This window comes from Eutrema salsugineum, unplaced genomic scaffold (genome assembly GCF_000478725.1).
Source record: "Eutrema salsugineum unplaced genomic scaffold, Eutsalg1_0 scaffold_14, whole genome shotgun sequence".
Lineage (NCBI taxonomy): Eukaryota > Viridiplantae > Streptophyta > Magnoliopsida > Brassicales > Brassicaceae > Eutrema > Eutrema salsugineum.
The window spans coordinates 8,462,401-8,486,174 of NW_006256877.1; the positions used below are offsets into that span (position 1 = coordinate 8,462,401).

General features: G+C 33.6%; 3 protein-coding genes and 2 pseudogenes across 3 annotated transcripts; 1 reads left to right on the plus strand and 4 right to left on the minus strand.

Annotated features, from left to right (window-relative positions):
- Positions 1 to 2,315: 2,315 nt before the first annotated feature.
- Positions 2,316 to 3,172, minus strand: LOC112088472 (peroxisomal and mitochondrial division factor 1-like). The gene is made up of 2 exons (XM_024158754.1): positions 3,115 to 3,172; positions 2,316 to 2,653 (listed from the first exon to the last, which is right to left on the minus strand). The coding sequence occupies exons 1-2, from the start codon at positions 3,170 to 3,172 to the stop codon at positions 2,316 to 2,318; spliced, it is 396 nt and encodes a 131-aa protein (XP_024014522.1).
- Positions 3,173 to 4,794: 1,622 nt separating this feature from the next.
- On the minus strand, positions 4,795 to 7,349 carry LOC18022871 (annotated as a pseudogene).
- Positions 7,350 to 10,412: 3,063 nt separating this feature from the next.
- LOC18022872 (agamous-like MADS-box protein AGL62) lies at positions 10,413 to 11,495 on the minus strand. The gene is made up of 2 exons (XM_006405886.1): positions 11,190 to 11,495; positions 10,413 to 10,841 (listed from the first exon to the last, which is right to left on the minus strand). Exons 1-2 carry the CDS (start codon positions 11,493 to 11,495, stop codon positions 10,413 to 10,415), a joined length of 735 nt encoding a protein of 244 aa, XP_006405949.1.
- Positions 11,496 to 18,115: 6,620 nt separating this feature from the next.
- On the plus strand, positions 18,116 to 21,162 carry LOC18022873 (annotated as a pseudogene).
- Positions 21,163 to 23,001: 1,839 nt separating this feature from the next.
- Positions 23,002 to 23,740, minus strand: LOC112088473 (alpha-glucan phosphorylase 1-like). The gene is made up of 3 exons (XM_024158756.1): positions 23,697 to 23,740; positions 23,359 to 23,620; positions 23,002 to 23,219 (listed from the first exon to the last, which is right to left on the minus strand). The coding sequence occupies exons 1-3, from the start codon at positions 23,738 to 23,740 to the stop codon at positions 23,130 to 23,132; spliced, it is 396 nt and encodes a 131-aa protein (XP_024014524.1). The 3' UTR covers positions 23,002 to 23,129.
- Positions 23,741 to 23,774: the final 34 nt, after the last annotated feature.

Below are 23,774 nucleotides of genomic sequence, written 5' to 3' on the forward strand. Positions count from 1 at the left end.
TAGGCCAATGCCCCAGTGGTGGTGCTTCTTCGTTGAATCATCATGAACAGAAGTGTTTCGAGTTGTACAAGCATATCTGGGGAGTTGAATCTACCGTTAAGTCTAATGAAGGAGATGTGAAGGAGGAGTCATCGCTTGGTGTGACAGAATCTGATGGATGGTTCGAAAACTCATTTCTTGTTCCATCGGTTGAGATTCTTGGTGTGGATTCTGTGAAAGAACTATGGAGCAAGGTGCCGATTGAGAGCAAGAAGAAAACTGAAGAGAAGATAAATTTGTTGAAAAAATGTGAACATCAATGCAAGAACGTTGAAGAGATCTTGAAGAGCAGGAGAGATGAATCTGTGTTGCAAAGGCTAGCTCTCTTGAGTAAGGTTACCTCTGTCATCACGGAAGCGAAATAGAATATGATTAAGCTGTCTTTTCTTTTTAGATGCAATGCCTCCTTTTGTTTTTTGAACTTGGGATTTTAACTTTCTGGTTTTCTAGTACTATTGCTTATGATCCTCTATTTTGGATTGTTGTCTTTGTATGAAGACGTTATGAAAAAGGACGATTGATATGAAGTAAGAGATCATATCTCTTAATATCATATTTGAACACATGATAGCTATTGTTTTAATAAGTATGCAGTTCATACTTTTTTTTTTTTGAGAAAAGGCTTTTATGCAGTTCATACTTGAAAATTTATATAGAATAGTTTTAGACAGAACCTGTTTTTTTTCTTGCTTGTCTAATGCATATCCGCATTGCTCTTTTTGATCTTGCTGTTTCTGGATCCGGTGATCCAATTTTCCGTTTATTATTTACCATTTACATCAGTAGTTTAACCTTCATGCTCCACTTTCACCAATTCCATTGCTTGACTTCGTTTGTTCACTGCAAACCAAAGGAATACGTATTATTGTAACTGGATAAATTACTAAACTTATCGGAATAAAGGAAGAAGTTGGAGTGACCATTAGTTTTAGGAATTGCCTTTCTTTGTTTGGTTCCTGCTAACTGGAACTGAAAGTTAGAATTTAGAAGAGATACTCGGTCTAATTTTTTTTTTAATCGAAGTTCTTAAGCTGAGTTTTCCTGCTTTTTTGTGAAGATCAATGTTGGAAATGAACTCTCCGTAAGTTTTGTTGAACGGTGAATTTGATCTCTGAATTTTCTAATTTTGTTTTTGAGCTTATATAATAGGTCTGTCCAATTGTTGATGTGTTTATTGAGGTGTAGTTAATGTATCTGTTACGAACAATTAAGGTCGTTACTAATACGTTTTTTTGTCATAAGGTATTGTGTTGTGACTGTTTAAAATCCAACATTGCGTTATTTGTCTGGCTAGAGTTGTTGAACATTGGGACCTGCTTTATATGAAAGAATGACCGAGTTCTTTGGCACAATGACAAAACAGGGGAATACTGAGTAAGAAGTAGTTATTGGGATAAGAACCGGCGTGCTGAGTTGCTGACTATGTTCTGTGAAAAGAAAGATTGAGATCAGACTGTTCTTATGAACAAACCATAATTCTGAAGTTATGAAGTGAAAAAAGGCTGAAGCAAAGAGTATTTTTTTTACCTTATTAGATCTTCGACCTGAATTAACCAACCACTTGTGAGATTTCGACATCTCTACTTCTCCATGATTCCTGTAATTAAAGCGCTACCTTCATATCATTTTTTGGAAAATAAATGGTAAAATTTCAAAATCTCGAAGTAAATATGAATCGAATAAACATACCCGGGGTAAAGAGGCATGAAGAAAGGATAATGAGAAAGAGCTTCAGAAGAATCCTCCGAAAGTACATATCTGAGAGGATTTGAGGATTCAAAGTAGATGTGTTTGTTGACGCAGGAAAAAGGGTGTTTTTCTTTTTAACTGGTCTCAATTTATTTTTGTGGGAAGAGCATTTATTATGAAGATTTTAAGTTGTCACGTGTCACTCTCTCCAATGCTGACGTGTTAAGCAGCTGGAGAAAGTTGAGCAAGTATTATATGTTAGACTAGATGAATACCCGTGTATACACACAGGTTTTCTTTCAATTAATAATTTTTAATTTAATTTTTGGAAATTTATGTTGTGATTATCTAATTTTGGTGTTTTATTTGATATGTGCATAACATTTTTACAGAATAAAAAAGTTAATATGCTAATTCTAAAATTGAGAGAACTATTTATATGAATTCATTATTGTTGATAAAATTTCAATTGTAGTTGTCGATATGTCGTAATTTTTAAACAATCTCTATTTCTCCACTGACTCGTAAAGAGTCACTTAAACATTCATCTAGATCTTCCATTTGAACTAAACCACTGGCCACTATAATTATTCTTCCAAAGAGCTATTTTGGTCACCGTGCACTCCATTAGTAGGCTCCATGATCCTCTCATTCCACATAGCTAGTGTGTTCTTAGCTTTTTCAACCTTCTTATACAACTCGTTCCTCTTTAACTCCTTCTCCATTTCCTTTTTCTGTGATTTACTCATAGATTTCTTCTCGGATTTATAACCCTCCAATTCCAGTTTCTCTTTCATTTCCCTCACTTCCAAAACCGCACATTTTCTTTCTAAAGCCCTAACTCTCTTCTCAATCTCAGCTTTCGCTTTCCTCAACCTCTCTCCTTCCTCATAGCTTTCAAACCTCTCACCTTTCTTTGTTAACCCTTTTTTGGATCATTGTACATTCACTTCATGGTGTTGTTAAATTCTAATTATAAAGGCTTTAGTCTCCCAAAATATCAACCAGACATTCAAAAGAGCAATTGAAGTGTTGCCTTTATGAAATTGGTATAAACTGGGGTATGATAAATTTACATGAAAATGAATCAGTTTAGAAAAGTTGATGAGCTTAAAAGAGATTTTTATAACTTGACGTGCTTCGAGATATTTAAAAGCCAGCATTTATCCATTCTAACGTCATCTTTATTCCCTAAATCAATGCTGTTCTTATCTCAGTATCATATTTGCCAGTGATCTGATCTTTTAATCTAGTCCCACTACATCATCAACAGAAGCATAAGAAATAAAGACTTATACACCTGAGGCTGCAGATTCAAAAAGATCAAAAAAAAGTGAAACTATGATCATTAACGATGAATCAGAGAGAAAGCAAAACTTCATTTACATGAAACTTCAGAGCTTTTGCTTGTTTTGAGCTGTGGACATTTTTGAGCTGTGGACATTTCTTTTGTTTTGACCAAAGATATGGGAAAACCCAACAAATAGATTGTAAGAAATTTCTCTCCTGCGACATTTCTCTTCTTGCACTTCAAGTCGGGTTATTTACTCCACTTTTGATGCTAGTAATTAGTTTTTGCAAAATTAATACGACACAGAGAATTGAGGTTGAATTAATCTGATTAATAATTTGAGTCATTTGACCATTAATTAATGAATAAGAAATTGAGTTTTTTTTTCAAGCTGACGTGTCAAAATAATAGGAGCTGATGTGTCAAGTTTGTGAGACGCAACCCACTCTTTATATAATAAATGCATCAAAAACTTAGAAAATTAATATATGAATCTAAAAAAAATCATATATATAGAACATAAGTAATTATTACTTCGCAGAAAACGCAAACGCTTTCAACAAGCCCTAATATCTCTGTATTTGGGAAACTGTTGTTTCTGGAAAACATAACATGTCATTATAACATTTGGGAAGCTCAAAAGCCTATCTTCAACTTTTTATATATACTCGTTTGGAGTTAGTTTATGTACCAATAACCCTAACACTTCACCACTCACTCACAGAATGCAAGTCAATCACACTCCCATGGTAAAGGAGAATCTCAAGCAGCCGTTAGAAGATTCATTGTCCGCATCTTCAAGCAACAGCGAGCAGAACAAGCCTGAAGATCATCCAACAAAGATTTTCAAGAACAAAGAGGCATGTGGTTCAGGCCAGGCTCAGGCGGTGAAATCAGGAGCAAAGCGGCCAAGTGAAGGTACCTCGAAGCCAGCCTAGAAGATTTCTACATATGTTTGGAAGGAGAAGGAACCAATTCCTTTTAAAAAACTGTTTGAGGATGTACCGCCCATTGTGATGGAACCTGAGTGGTTCCAAAACTCATTTCTTGTTCCATCGATTGAGATTCTTGGTGTAGATTCCGTGAAAGAGCTGTGGAGCAAGGTGCCGACTGAGGCCAAGAAGAAAACTGAAAAGGAGATGAAGTTGTTGCGTGATGATGAACTCTTCTGCAAGAAAACTGACAGGGTGTTGAAGGCCATGAAGAATATATATGTCATGCGAAGGCTTGCCGTGTTGAATGAGGTTACTTCTTTGCTCATGGAAAAGAAGTAGAACAAGAACATGAATAAGTTGTCTTTTTTTAGATGCGATGCCTCCTTTTGATTTATGAACTTGGGATTTTAACTTTCTGGTTTTCTAGTAGTAGCTTATGATTCTCTATTTTGGATTGCTGTCTTTGTATGAGAATCAAAATATGTTTGCTTTCAAGAAGTATTTTCTCTGCAGGATATGGAGGAGCCACTAGATGAGACTAAGAATGAACAAATGAGTATCTAGACAAATTTTGTTGAATGAGTCAAATAAAAACTTCTAGTGATCTCTTTGTGAAAAGATGCAGAGTTTCAAGGTTTCCATACCTAGAAAAAAACATAATATTTGTCTGAAAGATTGAAAACAAAACATCAACCCAAATATCACTAGATCTCTGTAGCTTTGCTTCACTTTTATGCCAAAATTATATTCACTAGTTGTAGTCGCAACTTAAAATTTTGTTCTGTACTGAAGTCATCTATGTATATTCAACAATTTGGCACAAAAGATCGACAAAATCTATCAAAGTAGAGAGTGACATACACTACTCAGTTTCACTGGTTTCTTGTTCCACAGGAAATGTTGTTGCACCGTTTTTACCCTTGCTTGCATCCCAACGTATCGATAACAGAATGTTCCTCAGTTTCGGTATGTCTTTCTCCTTGACAAATACCGCGAACTCCTCCCATTCCAAAACCTCGAAAAACGGAGGGACGAGGAGTGTGGATTTCATAACCGGAACACATTCGTTCATTATAGCTTCAACAACTCTAGGAGTGTGGACTTCATAAGCTCTAGCACATATACAGTACCTGTTGAAATGAGAGTTTAACTTCTCTTAGAACTAAGAACAGTATGAATTATAAACAAAGTTCAGTTTCATGAAATAACAAGCCCTTTCCTTGACACTACCTGCTGCTCTTCATGTATTCGCGGTATTGTTTCTTGCTTTGAGGGTCACGAGGCATTGGACCGAGAATCTTCATGTCAGGTTCTTTGTTCTCCCAAAGCTGAAGAAGGATTGGTCGGAGATATCCATGCATGCTGTATTGATCCCGATTCTGAAGCCTTGTGCAACATTTGAGTTGCAAAGTGCTCTAACACTGTTCTTCATGTGTTTTTTTGTCAGTTTGTTTCCCTGTAAGTTAACATACAAACAATTTTGATTTTCAGAGCTTTACTCACATCTTAACATAAAAAAAAAAGGTACAAACGGAAGGAAAAACACAAAAGTTATTCTTTAGTAAAATCAAATGAATAAAGAGAATACCACCAAAAACAAAGAACCCATTTCCCTTATACATATAAGTTGATAAAACCTCTAAAAAACCAATAACTTCCCTAAGCCAATTTCCCGGAATGGATCTCACCAACAAATCCTAAGAAATCCTCAAAACTGACAGAAAAATTCCTAATTAGCATATGAACTAAAGGCATTTTTTCAGAAACGACCTTGTATCTGAAGCTTATAGAAATGACTCTCATTAACATATAAGAATAAAAGAGAGACAGAAAGAAGATGATTATGTACCCAATCATGGCAAGCAACAAGAAAATGATCGGCTCCACCAGTTCGGTTCCAGAACTTGTATTTTCCTGCTATCAAATCTACATATTCCTCCAAATGGTCTGCGAGGCTCTTTGGTGTCTGAAAATCCCGTCCCAGAGAGGTCCTTAGAGCTTTTATGCTGACAGGTATGTAAAACAAATGAGCCTTTTCTCGGGTCCTTTACTACAAACTTCTTGTTGCTTTCCATTAGTTTTATGAACCAACCTTCTGATGCGTAGATTCCTCTAGGCTTTGGCTTATGGAATATCGGTTTCTTTCCTTCCTAGGACACATAAACTTTGAGTTTCCTCTCCAGCAAGTCATAACTCCTAATTAAGCAAACACATCACCACTCCTACTCCAAACATTCCAAAAGTCTCAAACTTTAAACCAACATTCTCTAGATCTTCAAGATTTGCAGAAACAAGAAAAAAGATGTTGATATTGACACTGTGGTGGTTAGTTTGAAACCACAAAGGAGTTCTATGAGTCAAGTTTTCTATGGCGAAGTGACTACTGATCAAAGTCTCTTTCGCAAGCAGAAGGTTTCGACTTCTCTATCAAGTTGAGGGATTAATCAAATCCTCTCCCAGAAAGGGAAGGTCTTCATCACTTAGACAAAACTTAGAACAAGAAGTATGGGAAGGAGTCGGTGTGGATCCCAAGATAAAGACGCCTCATCCCGAGATCAAACTCCAAAGGATAGCGACGTTTTTCTACCTAATGTACTACCTACACTACCACAGGAGACAAAGGCGTGCTTGGAGACTGAAGAAGCAGAGCCTGCAGGAACTTCTTCTTATCTCCTGTTCGCTAAATGACAAGTTAACCAGAGTTGAGAACTCAGGTTTAGGACCGTTGTAGTTGTGTTGTCTTCGAGTATAAAGCAGAGTCAATGGGGCTTTGTACAGGTTAAGGTGTGTGTAGTAAGTATTGGTGTGGAGAGATTGTAAAGTGACAAAGAAGCACGGTCTGTGCTAAAGGTCTTAGTGGATTTTCCGGAAAGCTTTTTCGGCGAGACGTAGCGACCAAGTTTGGGTCGTGAACTCGTTAAATTCTCTGTGTCATTTTCATTTCTGCACTTTAAGTTCATACACACGAGTGATTACAATCAAAACAGAGAGAAGAGAGAGTTCTTAAAACACTTCAAAGATCATAACTTTGGTGTAAAAGAGGGAACTAAGCTTCACAGACACGTTGTGTGTGAGAGAGAGAGGCACTTTTGAAACTTGGAGATATTTCGATAAACTGAAGCATCAAGTCCAAGGAATCCAGGCACAACAGAAGCATTCTCAATCTCGGTTTTTGCAACATCAGTAGAGAGATTAAAGTATTTCATCTCGGTTTTGACCAAAGAGACTTGAGAGTCTACAAAACCTGAAACCTTAACCAGAGACAAGCAAGAAGCATAGCGACAGGGAAGACCAAAACACAGAACAACAAAACCAACTGTGACCACGATGATCCCCGACAGCAATCTGCGAATGTCGGAGTAATGAAATCTCTCTAATCGAGTAACTATTCTCATCGCAATTCGGAAGAACACCACCAAGCTGATGAATTGCATAGAATTGGATTCAAAATCATCAGTTAGCTTCAGAAACTGACCCGAAACAGAAAAATGAGGAGAGAAGAGAGAGCATCAGAAGAAGATCTTAATGAATCGGAAGTGAAAAGGTCCGTCATCAATGAGACTTTGAAGAAGTTGAAATTGGAAGAGACGCAACAATGGATCCTAGACACTGTTCCGTAGAGATCTCCGAAGAAAAACATTAATTCGAAGAAGAAAGAAGAAAGAAGAGTCAAACCGTTGAAACTCAGCTTGGCGCATTGACTTTCCACGGATGGTGAGCTGGATAAAGAGTCTGCTGACGTGGCAGAGTTGGATTAGTTGCAAGTGTGAACACAGAACTTGAGTATAAATATACTATATATTTCTTATTCTTCATTTTCATGTTGAGCACTATCATGTTGAGCACTAGGCAAAATATCCGTTATTTTATATAACAAATAAAATACTAAAATTTAATATCCATTAAAAACAGAGCAAATCACAAATATTAAAAAAAAATAAGACGGATATCCACTCTACTCTCGTATAAATATATATATATATATATATATAATAATTCATATAAACTATATTATTATATACAGATGTAATTTTGTGAATTTTTTTATAAATTTGATTATTGTAAATATTAAACCTTAATAAGATAAGGAAAAAATATATTTTATAAGAAAATATTGCCATTTTTGGCTAAATTTTGAAAATTTTAATTTATTAATTTTTAATATTTACTAGATTTTGATCCGTGGTATGCACGGAATAAGAATTAATTTATAATATTAGCATTGATGTTTTTTAGATGAAATATATAATTAGATATATTCATCTCTCATACGTAAATTTATAATCGCATATGTAAATCTTTTATTTCTCACCATCTTTAGTTGTTTCCTATATCTTTTAGTCTAATTTAAAAAAAAAAAATTTTCTTTTAACTATGTGATCTTATATATTTTTATTTTTAAAATTTTAAAGTTCTACTAATGAAGGTTTAACACTTTCAAAATCCATACAAATTTTCTAAAAATTCACAAAGTCTAACTTATCTTTTTTGTTCTTGCAATGATTTATTTTTTAAACCAAAAAAATAAACCTTATTTTTCTTTTTAATTTCTGTCCATTATTTTAAAGTCAAATCCTCTACTAAGTATGTTAACAATATTGTATTTTCTATAATATTTAGATGTATATGTTTGAAAAATTGTTGATTGCCTGTAACTCCTTTCTTGCTATCTTTATTGTTGTTCTATATAAGATTTTATAATTTTTTATTTATTTTAAAATCTTTTGTTCAATCAAGGTTTAAGACTTTTAAAATATGTAAAATTATATTAAAAATCCACAAACTTTGCTTAAATTTGTCTTTATGTTCCTACTATGGTTTATTTTCTAAAAGCCAACAAAAAAAATTTACTGTTTTTTTTTAAATCGCTACCCATTCTTTTTTTTCAAATTCTTTACAATATCTTTTTGATGTACATTAATAATCTAAAGTTAAAATCCCTAACAATCATCTCTCTCTAGGAATTTCCAGGTGAGATAAATTATGAGAATGACATATAAAAAAAAAAAAATCAAGCTCAAACTATCCTATAGACTTTTATCCATATTGTAATCATACATTAGAACCATCAGAATCTCAACTCAACTATCGACAATCTATCTTCTTCTTATACTCGGGTTTAAGCTTAATCTTATCGGTTTTTTATTTTGTAATCTCATATCTAAATTGTTCAGTTCTCACTATTTTTACTATTTTCTTGTCTCATTTAGACTAACTTAAAAGATTTTTGTTTTATTTTATTTTAACTATTCAAACTTTTTAACTTTAACTTTTCTTAAAATCGTTAAAGTTCTAAATTATCCAATCAAAATTCAACATTTGGAAAACTCATAAAATTCTACTAAAAAATCACAAAGTCTAACTTAGCCTTTTTGTTCATTCGATGGTTTAGTTTTCAAAACCAACAAAATAAAACCTTACTTTTTTTTTGAATTGCTATAAATTATTTGAAAGTTAAATTCTCTACAACCTTTTTTTTAATCATGGTGCTACAATATTTTCTTGAACCACATTAATAACCTAAAGTTAAAGTCCCTAACAATCAGTTCTCAAAGAACTTTAGAACACGTAAAATTCTTCTAAAGTATTCTTCTAAAAATTACAGAGTTTAACTTAGCCTTTTTGTTAACTGGATAGTTTCATTTTTTTTAAAAAAAACTTACTTTTTCTTTTGAATTGCTACCTCTCATTTTAAAGTCAAATTTTTTACAATAGTTTTTAGAAGTAAGTTAAAAAATATACTTTTATTGTACATTTTAATGTATACTATATTCAACCCCGTGCATCCGCACGAGAACTTTTTTTTTAATTTATCAAATTTTGTAATATAATTTATGTTTTTATTTCTGTGTATATATAATTTTCTAATAAGTGATAAATATTTTTTTTGTTTATATATAAGTTGCTTCGATTGATTTAATTTTTTTAGTATATATATGACTGCGATTAGAAAAATATTATTCTAACTCATTCGTTCATATTAATCCGAAAAGTATAATGATTATAAAATGTCATTATAACAAGATCATTTATATTAATCCCAAAAGAACCGTAATTATTAAAACATAATTCGTAATTCCAAATAAAATAGTGAAAAACTCTTTTTTAATATTTCGCTCCAATTAATTCCTATTTTTATTTTTATATCAAATTATTGTTATTTGGTATGGTATAGAAAAAATAAATAAATTTTGGATATGAAATTCATATATAAAATTATTTATTCATTAATTATCCGCTAACACACCCATAACACAAAACAAAAGGTTGATAAAACGAACAAAACAAAAACAGAAAAATAAAAAGAAACAAACTAAAACAAATCTCATCATATCCAGAGATATAATCATTTGAAACATAAAATACAATCAAAATGCTTATTTTAACCACATCTAAGTGATGAATGATAATGTGTATATTATAAGGTTTCTTCTTGCGTCTTCCTTCCGACCTTGTTTCTAGTACTGGCTCTGGTTGTACTCAGGCCAATTCATATTGTATCTCGGATCGAACACATCAAAAACATTGTAGTTATCGCTATATCCAAACATTGGTCCATAATTAGGAATAACCATGTTCGGATCATAGTTCAATGCATTCACATCGAACATTCTTCCCTGGTCAAAAAGATCGATATTGCCACCACCAACAATGTTGTTATAACTTCCACCATAGCAATTTTGAGGAACAATTGCTTGTGAGGGTTGGGATGGTTGAGTTTCCAATTCCATTCGCAAATTTTCCAAAACACTTATTAGACAAGTGGTTTGAGGTAAGTCAAGTTGATTCGGAGGATTTTCCCACCATTTCTCTATTTCTTCTCTCTTATTTCTTATCTTATCCAAAAATTTCTTCCTTTCTTTCTCCACTTTAAGCTTTGCCAACTCCTACAATTAAATTTGTATTGTGTAAGTAACCAACTCACACTTTTATATAATAAAAATTAAACTTGTCTTAATAATGATCTTTCATCTAATTTTTCGAGTGAAATATGCGGCTTATATGTCTAGAATACGTGAAACAACACAATCTAACTAAATGAACAAGAATACCAATATTTTTTGTTTGATTGCCATGCCAATTATATGTTTATGCATGTATATTTGACATATATTGAGCTATTAATGTTTTTTTTCCTTATTTAATGTAATCGACATGGTGAAGCATATAAAAATATAGATCACTTATATATATTTTTATAAAACATAGAAATCAGAAAAGCAATTGATGTTTACCTGAGTGAGTTGACTGTTGAGATCTTGGATAGTTGTGTTCGGACCATCTTCAAAACACATATAAGGACCATGAAGATAATTTTCAAAACGGTTAATTACAGATTTAATATCCGGATTTCCGAAATAAAACATTTTTCGACTCGGTGAAAACACAACTACTCCCATTTCTACACCACATAAAGTACAAAGTTCACTAGCTTTTTTAAAAAAACCGTATTTTCTTTTTGAAAAAGTAACTTGAAGGTTGCTGGCTTTTTCCATCTTCACCATCGGAAGTTTCCGACGGCCTCTGTAAACTCTTGCCATTCTCAAAAAAAAATTAAAACAAAATAAAAATAAAAAATAATATTGGTAAATGAAATTCATACTTTATATTTATAGAGAGATGTTACTTACATATATTTAAAATTTAACCTTTTAAAGTAAATTTATTTTCAGTATTCTGATTATATAGAATTTACTTATTACCACTTGTAGCTCTCAATAGTTATCCCTATATTTTATATATAAGGTATAAAATCATGATATTCTAAATGAAACATTTTCATTTTATCTGTTACAGTTCACCATAATCTGTCAAATGTAAGATATTTATTTCAAAAAAAAAAATAGCTAATGTTTAGATTATATCTTGTAATGAAGATATCATAAAATTTTAACTTATACGATAGATCCTTTTTAAAATACATCATGCATATACCATTTTTATACATGTGGCTTCACACATTTAGATTTAATACTTATCGTTCTGAGTCATTTTGTTGTGATTCTCTCTTTTTCTCACTGAGGTTTGTTTTCCGATCTCTTTTGCAAGTTGTTTTCTCTAACGCTCATTAGCATTCATTAACTTCTCTCACACATATCCCTTCTTTTTTATTACATTCTTCTTCACTTATACATATAGGATGTTTTCGCCAACTGCTACTCCCTTCCACTTACTACATTAACACCTTAACTACAGAACTTAGACTGTCTTACACAAGCCACTGTACTAAGTATTACACTTAGCTACTCTTATAATTGTTACTTAAACTCTAATAACTCTCATTGTTCTTACTTGGTTCTTTTGCATACTTTATATAACAAGACACTCTTTCTCCTGGGCATAATTAATCCGCACTTTATATAACAAGACACTCTTTCTTCTGGGCCTAATTAATCTGTAGCCCATTTCTCTTCATAAGGCCGCACCACACAATGAGCCCATTTTTCATTCTGTTGACTTTACCTCTTTGACCACTTCTTCTTCTTCACGACATTCTTCTCCTTTTTGTCTTCTTTTAACTTCTTATTGATTCTGATTCTTTTTTTTCTTTCCTTTTCCAGAGGCAATCAAAGGATTACCACTCAACACTCCCTCTTTAGCTTTTGATTTGTTTCCCTCATTTCAGCTTAGGGTTTTGAATTTTGATGCCCTTTATTCTTCTCGACTTGTTCCTTTGCTTGTTTGAGGAGCACTCATTTGAACGTCAGCATAGCTCCTGGGTAAGTTTCATTTTTCAATTTCCTTCTCTTTCTGGGTTTTTATGGAGTCAGCTCCCTTTTCCCCTTCTTGCTTTGGGGCTCCCTCTTGAACTGTTACCTTATCAATTTCAATTTTTTTTAGTTTCTTCTCTTTCTGCAGATTCTTTGCTGAGAATCCTCTGCTTCCTTCCTCCTTCGTAATGATTTTCTGCTTATCACAATCAGGTAATTTCCTTACATTTTCCTTGTTTGAGCTTTGCAGCTTCTACTTCTCTTGGCAATTTGTCTTGTTCTTCTCTATTAGTTCTGAGTTCTGGTAATTCCGCAGCTCTTTATCTCCTGGATCATCTTTGCTTTCCATTGAGTCTTCTCAGCATCTTTGTTAAGTCTGGCTTAAACGTTTGCGTTTCTGCCGATGATCTCGTCAATCAGCTTCTTCTCCTTCTCCTTCAAAGATAAGTTTGCCTTATATTGATTGGTATCAATTTTTATCACCATCTATTTAGTTTGGTTTCTTGAACAACTTCCTTGGTTTCCTTAATCTCAACTTCACTTTTGTTGAACTTAGTCTTCCTCTGATTCTCAACATTGATTTCAGGCTTCTTCTCCATTTTTATTGCAGGGTTTTCTTCAGGTTTCCATTGCTGTGACATCATTGAGCTAGAAGCTTCAACATACCCTGCTCCTTGATAACTTGTTTCAGTCTCTTACTTTGACACTGTGTTCATTGCCTCCCTGCTCAATAGCATGTGAAGATGGAAGCTTTTCTTGGCCATTTCCACTTCAGCAATTTTTTTTCCAATTTGATCAAGGATGATGCAGCTTCGGTGCTTAAAGGTAATTGTATACCCGTTTGCAATCATTTGTGAGACACTTAGAAGATTCTTAGCAATTTTAGGCACTAAAAGCACATTCTTGACCATTCTCTTCCCTTTGGTTGTCATAACTTCAATGTCACCTTTTCCCTTGGTAGTTAATGCATTTCCATCACCAACACGGATTGGAACTTTGAAGCTTGTATCAAGTCTCATGAACAGCTTCTCATTTGGAGTCATGTGGTTAGCGCAACCACTATCAATGAACCAGGTGTTTTCTTTGAAGAGATTTTCATCTTCTTTTCTTGCGGAGAACATATGGTACTCTTCATCTTCATTTTCTTTTTCTTCTTGGGTTGTTTGTGCTTGTTCAGATCTCCAGTTTCTGCAATTCTTTGATATGTGCCCTAGTTTGCCGCAGATGAAGCAGCTTCTTGTATCTCTGTCTATGTTGAACTCAGGTCTGCCTCTTCCATTCTTGAAGTACCACACTTCTTCATTGTGAGTATCTCTTTTACAGAATCCACACCACCTTTTTTCTCTGTAGTTATTTTGACTTGTGTTGCCTCTGTCATTGTTTTCTATGTTTAGGTTCTTAAACCGAGCATGGAAAGCACCTTCAGCATTTTCTTCCTCTTCATCTAGAAATTTCTTTTTTTCATGGGCTTCCAGAGAACCTATCAGCTCTGCATAGGTAACTGAGTTGACATCCTTGGTTTCTTCCATCAAAGAGGCTAAGCCTGCATAACTCTTCGGCATAGATGCTAGCATTTTAACTACCAAGACAAAGTTTGATCTATCTCCACCTAGTGCCCTCATTTGATTTGCTACAGATTGTATCCTATCAGAGTAGGCCTTAACTTTTTCTCCTTTCATTTTCAAATTCTCAAACACTCTTCTTAAGGACTGTAGCCTAACCATTTTTACTTTTTCATTACCTTGATAGAAATGTTCCAGGAGATCCCAAACCTGTGTTTGCAGTTGTTGCAGAAAGGATTTTGTCAAAGATGGTGTCAGCTACGGCATATTGAATGATTTGAAGTGCAGTTGTATCCTTGGCTTTGAGTGTCTTCAGGTTTGTAGCTTCTTTTGACCTATCGGCTCCTGGTGTTTCAGGTGATTTTGATAGTGTTTCTGGAGGTCTTTCCTTGACAATCTCCCATAGTTCCTTGTTCATCATAGTCGTCCGCATCCTTACTGCCCAGAACTCATAGTTTTTTCCATCAAACATAGCAACTGATTGAGATGATTGCAGGTTAATCACCATCTTTGAGCTTCACTTTCTTTCCTCCTTTTTGTTTTCTTCTTCTTGTGCTTTCTTCAACAGGCTCTAAGGACAACCTGGCTCTGATACCATGTTGTGATTCTCTCTTTTTCTCACTCAAGTTTGTTTTCTTCTCTTTTGCAAGTTGTTTTCTCTAACTCTCATTAGCATTCATTAACTTATCTTATACATATTTCTTCTTTTGATTACATTCTTCTTCACTTATACATATAGGAGGTTTTCGCCAACTGCTACTCCCTTCCACTTACTATACCAACACCTTAACTCTAGAACTTAGACTGTCTTACACAAACCACTCTACTAATTATTACACTTAACTACTACTCTTACAACTGTTACTTAAATATTAACAACTCTCATTGTTCTTATTTGGTTCTTTTGCAAACTTTACTAGATTCAACCACGTGCATCCGCACGGAAACTTTTTTTTTTAATTTATCAGATTTTGTAATATAATTTATGTTTTTATTTTTGTGTATACATAATTTTCTAATAAGTGATAAAGAATTTTTTTTTTGTTTATATATAAGTTGCTTCGATTGATTTATTTTTTTTAGTATATATATATGATCGCGATTAGAAAAATTTTATTCTAACCCGTTCGTTCATATTAATCCGAAAAGTACAATGATTATAAAAATGTCATTATAAGATGTTCATTTATATTAATCCAAAAAGAACCGTAATTATTAAAACATAATTCTAACCCGTCCATTCATATTATTTGTCTATTTTTTATATTTTTGAAGTTTGAATATTTAAAAATTTAGATTTATTCAATAAAAATATACAATAATATATCATTTTCATATTTTTCATTGAAACTATTATTTAAATTTGAATATTTAAATTAAATCTAATTAATATCTGATCAATTATTTTTGTAAAAATATAATAATAACTTATTTTATGATTTTTGATAAATAATATAACCTATATTTAAGGAAATCTATAACAAATCTAAATTCAAATTTAAATTTTCGAATTTATTTTGAAATATAAATTAAAAAATATTATTTACTAATATTATATTAAATTGACTTATTTGGTAACATAAATAAAAGTTATCCAAAAACAGAATAGTAGAAAACTAAGTAAAATCCGTTTGGACAAAAAACATGCTTCACTTTTGATAGTATAGATATGTTTGAAATGGACAATTTTTGGGTTTACCCCTAGGGGTTTAGGGGTTTAGTATACTATATAATTTAATATAAAAATAAATATTATCTTAATTAAACAATTAAGGTAAGTTAACTTTTTATCACAAGAAATTAAAAAATTTAATATTATGTAAATAAAATAATTCGATTTAGTTATTAAAATAATACTTTTATTTACTCTCTTTTATTTTAACCAATAAAAATCAGCCAAGTAATAAAAATAATTAAGGTAATTTATCAAAATAACATAATTTTAAATTTATCTTTATTTTTATATTTACTCTCTTTTATTTTAACCAATAAAAATCAGCCAAGTAATACAATTAACTAAGATAAATTATCAAAATAACATATTTTAAATTTTTTTTCTAATGAAAAAAAATAAACCCTAAATTGGAAATAGTGAACTCAAGCATAATATTAAACTTTATTTATAATTTATTTTTGATAAACATATATTTTTATATAATAATTTTCTATTTTTAAAATTTTAAACCCTAATCTCTAAATCCTAAACTCTAATCTTTATACCCTAAATTATAATATGTAAATATATAAGAAATTAAAAATAATGTATATAAATATTTATATATATTTTTAAGGTTTACAAATTAGAGTTTAGAGATTTAGATTTAGATTTAGCTTTATATTTTTAATTTCTTAAATATTTACATATTATGGTTTAGGTATAAATATTAGAGTTTAGGATTTAGAGATTAAGGTTTTAAATTTTGAAATAGAAAAATTATTATGTACAAAAATATATATTTATCAAAAATAAATTATAAATAAAGTTTAATATTATGTTTGGGTTCACTATTTCCAATTTAGGGTTTAGTTTTCTTTCATTAGAAAACAAATTTTAAAATGTGGTATTTTGATAATTTACCTTAATTAATTTTATTACTTGGCTGAATTTTATGGTTAAAATAAACGAGAATTAATAAAAAAAATATTTTAATAACTAAATCGAATTATTTTATTTGAATAATATCAAAATTTTAATCTTCGGTGATAAAAAAAAAGTTATCTTACCTTAATTGTTTTATTAAGATAATATTCATTTTTATTTTAAATTAGATGGCATGTTTTGATTGGTTAGAACATAAAGGGTTGGATGAAGAGGTTCACCCCTAAGAGTGAATCCAAGAATTGTCCACGATTAAATATCAGTCTTGAAAAGATTCATTCTTATGGAAATATCAGTCCGAAATAGGATTTTTACTCTCCTACTATATACAGTATAAATTTTATGGATCTCTAAAATGATTATAGAAATAATGAAAATTGTAAATATTAATAAGCTAAAATCTATAATTTTACGCACTTAATTAGGAAAAGATTTGATTTGTAGTTTCTTAGTTTTTGAAAATGGTAATAACGACCAAACATAACAAACAAAACTTAATTGATTTTTTTTTTCCTTTTAAAAAATATTTGAATTGATTATCAATTTGTTTTCTATATCAATTGTTAGGGTTTATTTTAAAATAAACATTATTAAAGATTACGAATTCTGAATAATATTTTTTAGTCAAACTATTTTGCATATTTAACAAAAAAATTAGGTAAGTTATATTTCATATTTTAACAATATACATAAGATAAAATAATTTTGTGAATTATTTTTAAGATAAAATTCATACTTTTGTCATGGATTTATTTATTTGGCAAGTAAGATAAGTTTAGTTTATGTTTTATTTAACTAAATTAAAGAGGCTAATTTTTTGTTCTTAAACTTAATATTTGGAAAGTATAGTTGAATTAAATAAATGAAAAAATGATTATAGAAATAATTATGTTTCGCAATAGAGATAGTAGGAGAATTAAAAGAATTAATAATTTCAGCAAAAATCAACTTTAATCCTAGAGCTGCCAACTGTCTAATAGTGCTTCCACTTTATTGGAGATAATAATCAATTTTATAAATAAAAATTCACAAAATTACATCTATATATTAATTTTACAGTTTATATAAATTATTATCTATATAATATATATATACTTATACCGGAACGGAGCGGATATCCGTTTTTTTCGTATTTGTCATTTGCTCTGTTTTTAACGGATATTGAATTTAGTATTTGTTTTGCTCTATAAAAATACGGATTTCTGGGTTTTTCGGATCGAATCGAAGAATACCAGATCGAAAGCAAATCTAACGCATATTTTGAACCACTAACATCTCTTATGTCAGAGGCGATATCGGTAAGTTTTCTTCTTCGTTAAAGACAATGATGATCAGAAGTTCACAACGATAACGGTAAGTTTTAAACTGAAGACACCGAAGCTCAAAAAAGTTTGATAGTATACTTTCTCTTCTTTTCTTTCTCTTCTCTCCTATCGAAAGCTTTCAGAAAGTAGATCTCGGACTCCTCTCCGGTGATCGGCGTCCTTCGCCGGGCCGTGAGAGGCTCAAGGTTGTTGAGTGCTTTAATGCTCCGGTGAAAGCAAGGTGAACCAATAGTGCTCTGCCACTCCTTCTCTGGCGACGCTGAGGCGTGGAAAACTCTCTGATGGAGCGAACAGTGGCTGGACTACATGTATTCCAAAGAGGCATGCTTTATTATCCAGATCTGAGACTGCTTTGAGGACGGCGGTGGGTGAGGAGAGCGAGAAGCCAAGAAGAAGAAAGTAGATCTGAGCCGCCGCAAGCAGCAGAAGCCGTCAGTGGGGTTCGGTGGGTTGCGTTGCGAGTTGAGGAGGGGCAGCGGATGTTGTCCCGTGTCTGAAGCAGCTCCATTTTTTGGGTCCTCCTCGACCGGATTTGAAGGTGTGGTGTTGAGGCAAGGCCATTGGAGAACCCTTGTCAAGACGGAGGAGGAGCTAATGAGGAAGTAGGAGATTGAGTGCTTGCTCCGGCAAGCATCTCATCGGTTAAAAACCGTCTGGTGTCTGTTGTTATTCTTAGATGTCGCCAGGACTGGTTGAGTGGGGATCCGATCCTCCGAGTTTGGGAACGACCTTCGGAGTCGGGTCTCCGACTGCATTGTGAACGACCCGGCAGTGTGCCGCAAAGCTCATCGGTCGCACCCGTCGGTGTGGTCGTCAACCGGACGGAACAGCCTAAATTTGTCACCGCTTCCTCTTCTTTTTCCGATTTTGTTTTATGGTTTTCTCAGTTTTGTTTTTGCTTGCGGTTCAATTTGCTGTATATCGGATCGATTCCCGGTTTTTGGGTCGGTCTTATTAATATAATTTAAAAAATATATATATATATATATCGGTAAGTTTTCTTCTTCGTTTAGACAATAATCATCTTATGTCAGAGACGAAACTGTGTGAGGAAAAAATCAATTCGAGTGGTTTTGTCTTTGTTGCTTCTTCAAGAAGAAAGCATTAGATGTATAAGGGAAAAAAAAGAAGCTTAACCAACCAAAAAGAAACGTCATCTTTAACTTGGTTTATTACCATTCTTTTCTCCAGGAAAATTGAAGTGTAGAGTTCTAGAAATCTAAAGCTTCTGAGGATGGTGAATAAACATTTCTTCAAGCCTATTCTTCCTGGATTCCATAGCCACTTGGTACTCTCTGTCTTTCTCTGTGTCTCTCTTTTCCTATATCTGTAATCTGTCTCTGTTTCTCTGAGAAGCTAACTGAGAGATGGGTTTGGTTTTGTATTTGCATGTTGTTTCAGACGATTCCTGTATAGCTTTCTTCTCCAAGTATATACAAGGAACAAATGAACAGAAGATGACTACGGCTAAGCTGAGATCAGATGTGTCGAAGATAGCATGGAAAGTGAAGATAGAAGAAGATGGCCAGAAACTCACTGATGGTTGGAAACAGTTTGCTCTCGCACATGATCTTCGAATCGGTGACATTCTCATTTTCAGACATGAGAAACACATGGCTTTTCACGTCAAAATCTTGGGACCTAGTGGCTGTGAGGTTCAATATGAGTCTTGTTTAGACGACAAGAGCAATCTTGGTGAGCTATGTTCTCATGAATCTGAGACTGATACTTGAGAAATTTGCTAAGTAACAAAGTTTAAACCTGGTTTTGGAATATGCATGTGGAAGAAAAGTGGAAAGACTTACATCAGAGGAGGGTGGGGAAATTTCTGTAGTGCCAATGGACTGAAGAAGAAGAAGAAGAAGAAACAATGTTTAAACTGTAATTTTTAGCTTATATCGTGGAATATGGAGCAGTAATTAAGTAGAGAGAAGCAGTTTTGACTATTACCACTTGGATTGATTTTCTTCTTTTTTTTTCAGAGAAGACTCAGAGGAAGAAGAAAGTGGAGAAGAATCCAAAAACAGAAGCAGGGTCTTCTTCTTCTTCACTAGATCCCTCTTGTTATGTGGCCAACATATCTCCTGCAACTCTACGTTATGACTCATTGGTATTGTGCTCTTAATTTTTGAATGATAAACTAAAGCTCTTATATTATATTATAATGAACTTGAGAGTCATTCGATCATTGGATCTAAAAGTTGCATTATAATGAACTTTCAGCGTCTTCCAGTCAAAATTTCAAGGGAAAATGGTCTAGACACAAGATGTGGAGAGATTGTTCTGATGAATGAAAAGGGTACATCATGGAAATTGAATTTGAAACAAAAGAGATCATGTGAAAGTGGAACAATGTATATCAGACGAGGTTGGAGAAGTTTCTGTAGTGCCAATGGACTTAGAGCTGGGGATTCCATCACTTTCAAACTGATCCAAAGAGGAGGAAATCTGGTTCTACGTTTGTCCTCCACAGAGTCCGAAGAAGCGTGCCCAGAAGGTGATGAAATAGAATCTCTTTCCACAAAATCAGAAAGTGATCATGAAGAGATGGACCAAGATGAGAAGAGTCGATATGGAAAGCTTCATCTTCAGAATCCCAAAACCGGCTTTTGACTTTAACTCTTAAACCTTACAATCTCACAAAGTCTAATCTGGTTAGTTTTTTCATCACTCCTGGCCATTTTGTCTTGTTACTATTCTTTCGAATCTTGAATCTTTTATTTGAATATTTGTTTTAAGTATCTTCCGGTACCCTTCACGAAATTTCATGGCATAAAATCATAAATGAGGAGACTAAAATGCACCTGTTGGATAAAAACGGTGTGAAGTGGTATACGAATCTGCGGTCTGCAGAGAAAGGTAAACAAATAAGACTGGTAGGAGGCTGGAAAGATTTCTTCAAAGCTAACTGTGTGAAGATAGATGAACCGATCTTGTTGAAGCTGATTTGGGAAGGAGATACAAGTTGTATCCTTCAGTTCTGCTCTAAGGTGAAGTAAGAGACCAAATGAAACTAATATTTTAGCTTTTGTAAGTGCCCAAGACCAATTGGAATGAATCGGTTTTTGGCTTATTTTGTGCGTAATTTAGCAATGGTCAGCCTAACTCAAAAGTATCTTTTGTAGTACGGTATTTTTACGTATGATGTAAAACCGGTGTGTTTGTGAATATCAAATCAACTTTAGTTGAGAATACTCTGACTTCAAGAAATCTCAACATTTCACAAAAACCACCAAAGAGAGACACTAAAGATTTAATTATTAGAAGAAAAAAATACACAAAGCGTTGAGGTAAAGGTCGCAAGAAAATTCCAAACCAAACAAATTTTACACCTTAATTCTTGTACAAAATGTAATGTTGTTCATGCTCGCTCCGTTTGCAGCTCCTTCATAATTGCAATAAGGTTTCTTGGCGACCACGGCGGTTGCGATGATATGGTCCCCTAAAATCAAACGACGTCGTTTGATATTTCATCCCCAAAATTGAAACATGAACCCTAATTCCTTAATCGGCATGAAATGTCGACTTCTCCTTCAGCTTCAAACGTGTCGATCCCTTTCATTGGCCTTCTCACGCGAAATTGAGAGCAGCTAGGTAACGGGAAAGTGAGAGTGATATAGCTTGAGAAGAGGGTTTTCGGATTCGTCGAGTTTGGAGCGATTGTGGTCAATTGATATGCTTACTCCTCCTGGAGTAGTTGATGCTTACTCCTCCTCAGCTGCGACTGCGACGGCGTCTTATGTGACGGTGGATACGACGCCGTATTACATAATGGATAGGAATGCTCAGAGCTTGGCTTGGCGAGAGGCTGTTGGTAAATATGGCACAGATCCTCTTGCAATTACAGGAGCTGTATGTTGTTTCTCTTTCCTTTCATAGATAATCTGAATATTTAGATGAGGAAGGCTATGAATTTTTCTCCTTCTATTTGGGAAATCAGTGGATCAAGATGATGACTTTTATGGACGACTTAGTGTGCTTCACGTTCACGCCTGTGTGAGTTTAGGATCTGTAAATAAAGGCAGGTCCTTTGCAACAAGTTCTTGATGCGTCAGTGAATTTTCAGTTTTAAAGTATTAGTAGTACTCCTCTGTGATTGCTCTGTTTTGCTTAGACATCAACGTATAATGTCTTGAGATTCTTGTTTGCACAATTGATATGTTTGCTTTATATTTCATTCCGTGCAAGGTCCTTTAAGGTGATCTGCTTATGCTTCATACTTGCTCTAGAGAAGGATACGCCATGTAAACAAGTTCTAGGATCCGAAGAAATCGTCTCGATATTTATTTGCTTATTATCTTGGCGGTGTGCTCAATTTGACGGTTAATTGATAATTGCTGGTATTTTTTTTTTTTTTTTTTTTGTAATTGAGGATGAATCAGGGTGCAACAGAGCAGCCTTATAGCATATACCCGGGCTTCTCTTGTCCAAGCCACATAGAGTAAGCTCAACTTCCTGGATTTGTCTCACCGAAGAACAGTCAAAGAAGGCGAAGGTTGTTCGATCTGCTTACTTTGAGTTAAGTTTGTAAGGTTGACTGTAACGGTCCGAATGTATCGAGCAACATAAGTTGGGGAAGAAACACTTAAAGAACTTCGGAGAAGTTAAAAACATGCTTACCCTTACCGTGTAACATAGGTTCTTCTTCTTCGGCTGGACCAACCATTGCAAGGCTAAGAAGAACGGGAAGAAAGGTGCGGAATTAACAGAAGGGTTTAGAATCAAAGAGACGGAAAGTCATGGAATGTGGGGCCACAAATGAGTCTAATTAGATTGTGTAGAATATGCAACGTTGTTTGTAATAGTGACAAGGTTTACAACGATCATTTAGCCGGTCCCCTGTAAATTCCTAGATTCCTTGAATCTTATTTCTTGCATTAACTGTATTGCATCATTACATGATTTCCTTATTTACCTGGATACACTAGAAACTTAGGAAGTAGAAAATACATTCAAAAGACTTGATAAGGTAGTCTGGTCAAGGCTCATGGAAGTTCGACTTGCTTAATGTTCCATTTGTCTTTGGCATATTCGTGGATCGTCCGATCGCTGCTAAACTTGAACGAACCTGCTGTGTTTAAGATTAACATTCTCGTCCATCTCAGTAATCATTAACAGCAATTTTCAAGGTTTGATCTTGAGGACGTTTCACATTTGAGTCAACATAGAAAAGCTTTGATGATCAAAGAAAAAGCATTACTACTTACTTTCTGGTCTCGGTATGCCTCGTCGACTTTTTGTTGGCATTCAACGTAACTAGGAAAGTCTTTGCCAACGAGGAAGTAATCCGCTCGTCCAAAGCCTTCATTTCCTTCCAAAGAGCCAATAAGTTCATCATAGCTGTTTGAGCCAAAGACACCGCTTCTCCCGAATCTTGCGATCCTTCTGCTTTGCCTCGGCGGCACTTTTTCGGGATTTGGGCGACCTCCGCCTTGCTGTTGACACCCATCTTCTTCGGCATCTTTGTCGCTAGTATTTAATAGAGTCCAAAATTATTTTAACAGTAAACTATAGCCCAAAATCATTTAACTCAGCCCATTAATACCCACGACGTTTTTTAAAAAGTTGGTCATTTAGATTGTCCCACATCGACAAAACTAGATAATTTAGAAGGGGAAGATGC

Bases quoted from the DNA above. Each gene is read 5' to 3' on its own strand.
- LOC18022872 (XM_006405886.1), bottom strand. From the start codon at position 11,495: ATGGCAAGAGTTTACAGAGGCCGTCGGAAACTTCCGATGGTGAAGATG. The intron at 10,842-11,189 runs GTAAACATCAAT...ATTTAATTGTAG, and splicing joins TCAACAGTCAACTCACTCAG to GAGTTGGCAAAGCTTAAAGT.
- LOC112088472 (XM_024158754.1), bottom strand. From the start codon at position 3,172: ATGTCCACAGCTCAAAAATGTCCACAGCTCAAAACAAGCAAAAGCTCT. The intron at 2,654-3,114 runs GTAAATGAAGTT...GATCCAAAAAAG, and splicing joins CAAAAGCTCTGAAGTTTCAT to GGTTAACAAAGAAAGGTGAG.
- LOC112088473 (XM_024158756.1), bottom strand. From the start codon at position 23,740: ATGTGGGACAATCTAAATGACCAACTTTTTAAAAAACGTCGTGG. The intron at 23,621-23,696 runs GTATTAATGGGC...ATTAAATACTAG, and splicing joins CTTTTTAAAAAACGTCGTGG to CGACAAAGATGCCGAAGAAG. The intron at 23,220-23,358 runs GTAAGTAGTAAT...TAAACACAGCAG, and splicing joins AGGCATACCGAGACCAGAAA to GTTCGTTCAAGTTTAGCAGC.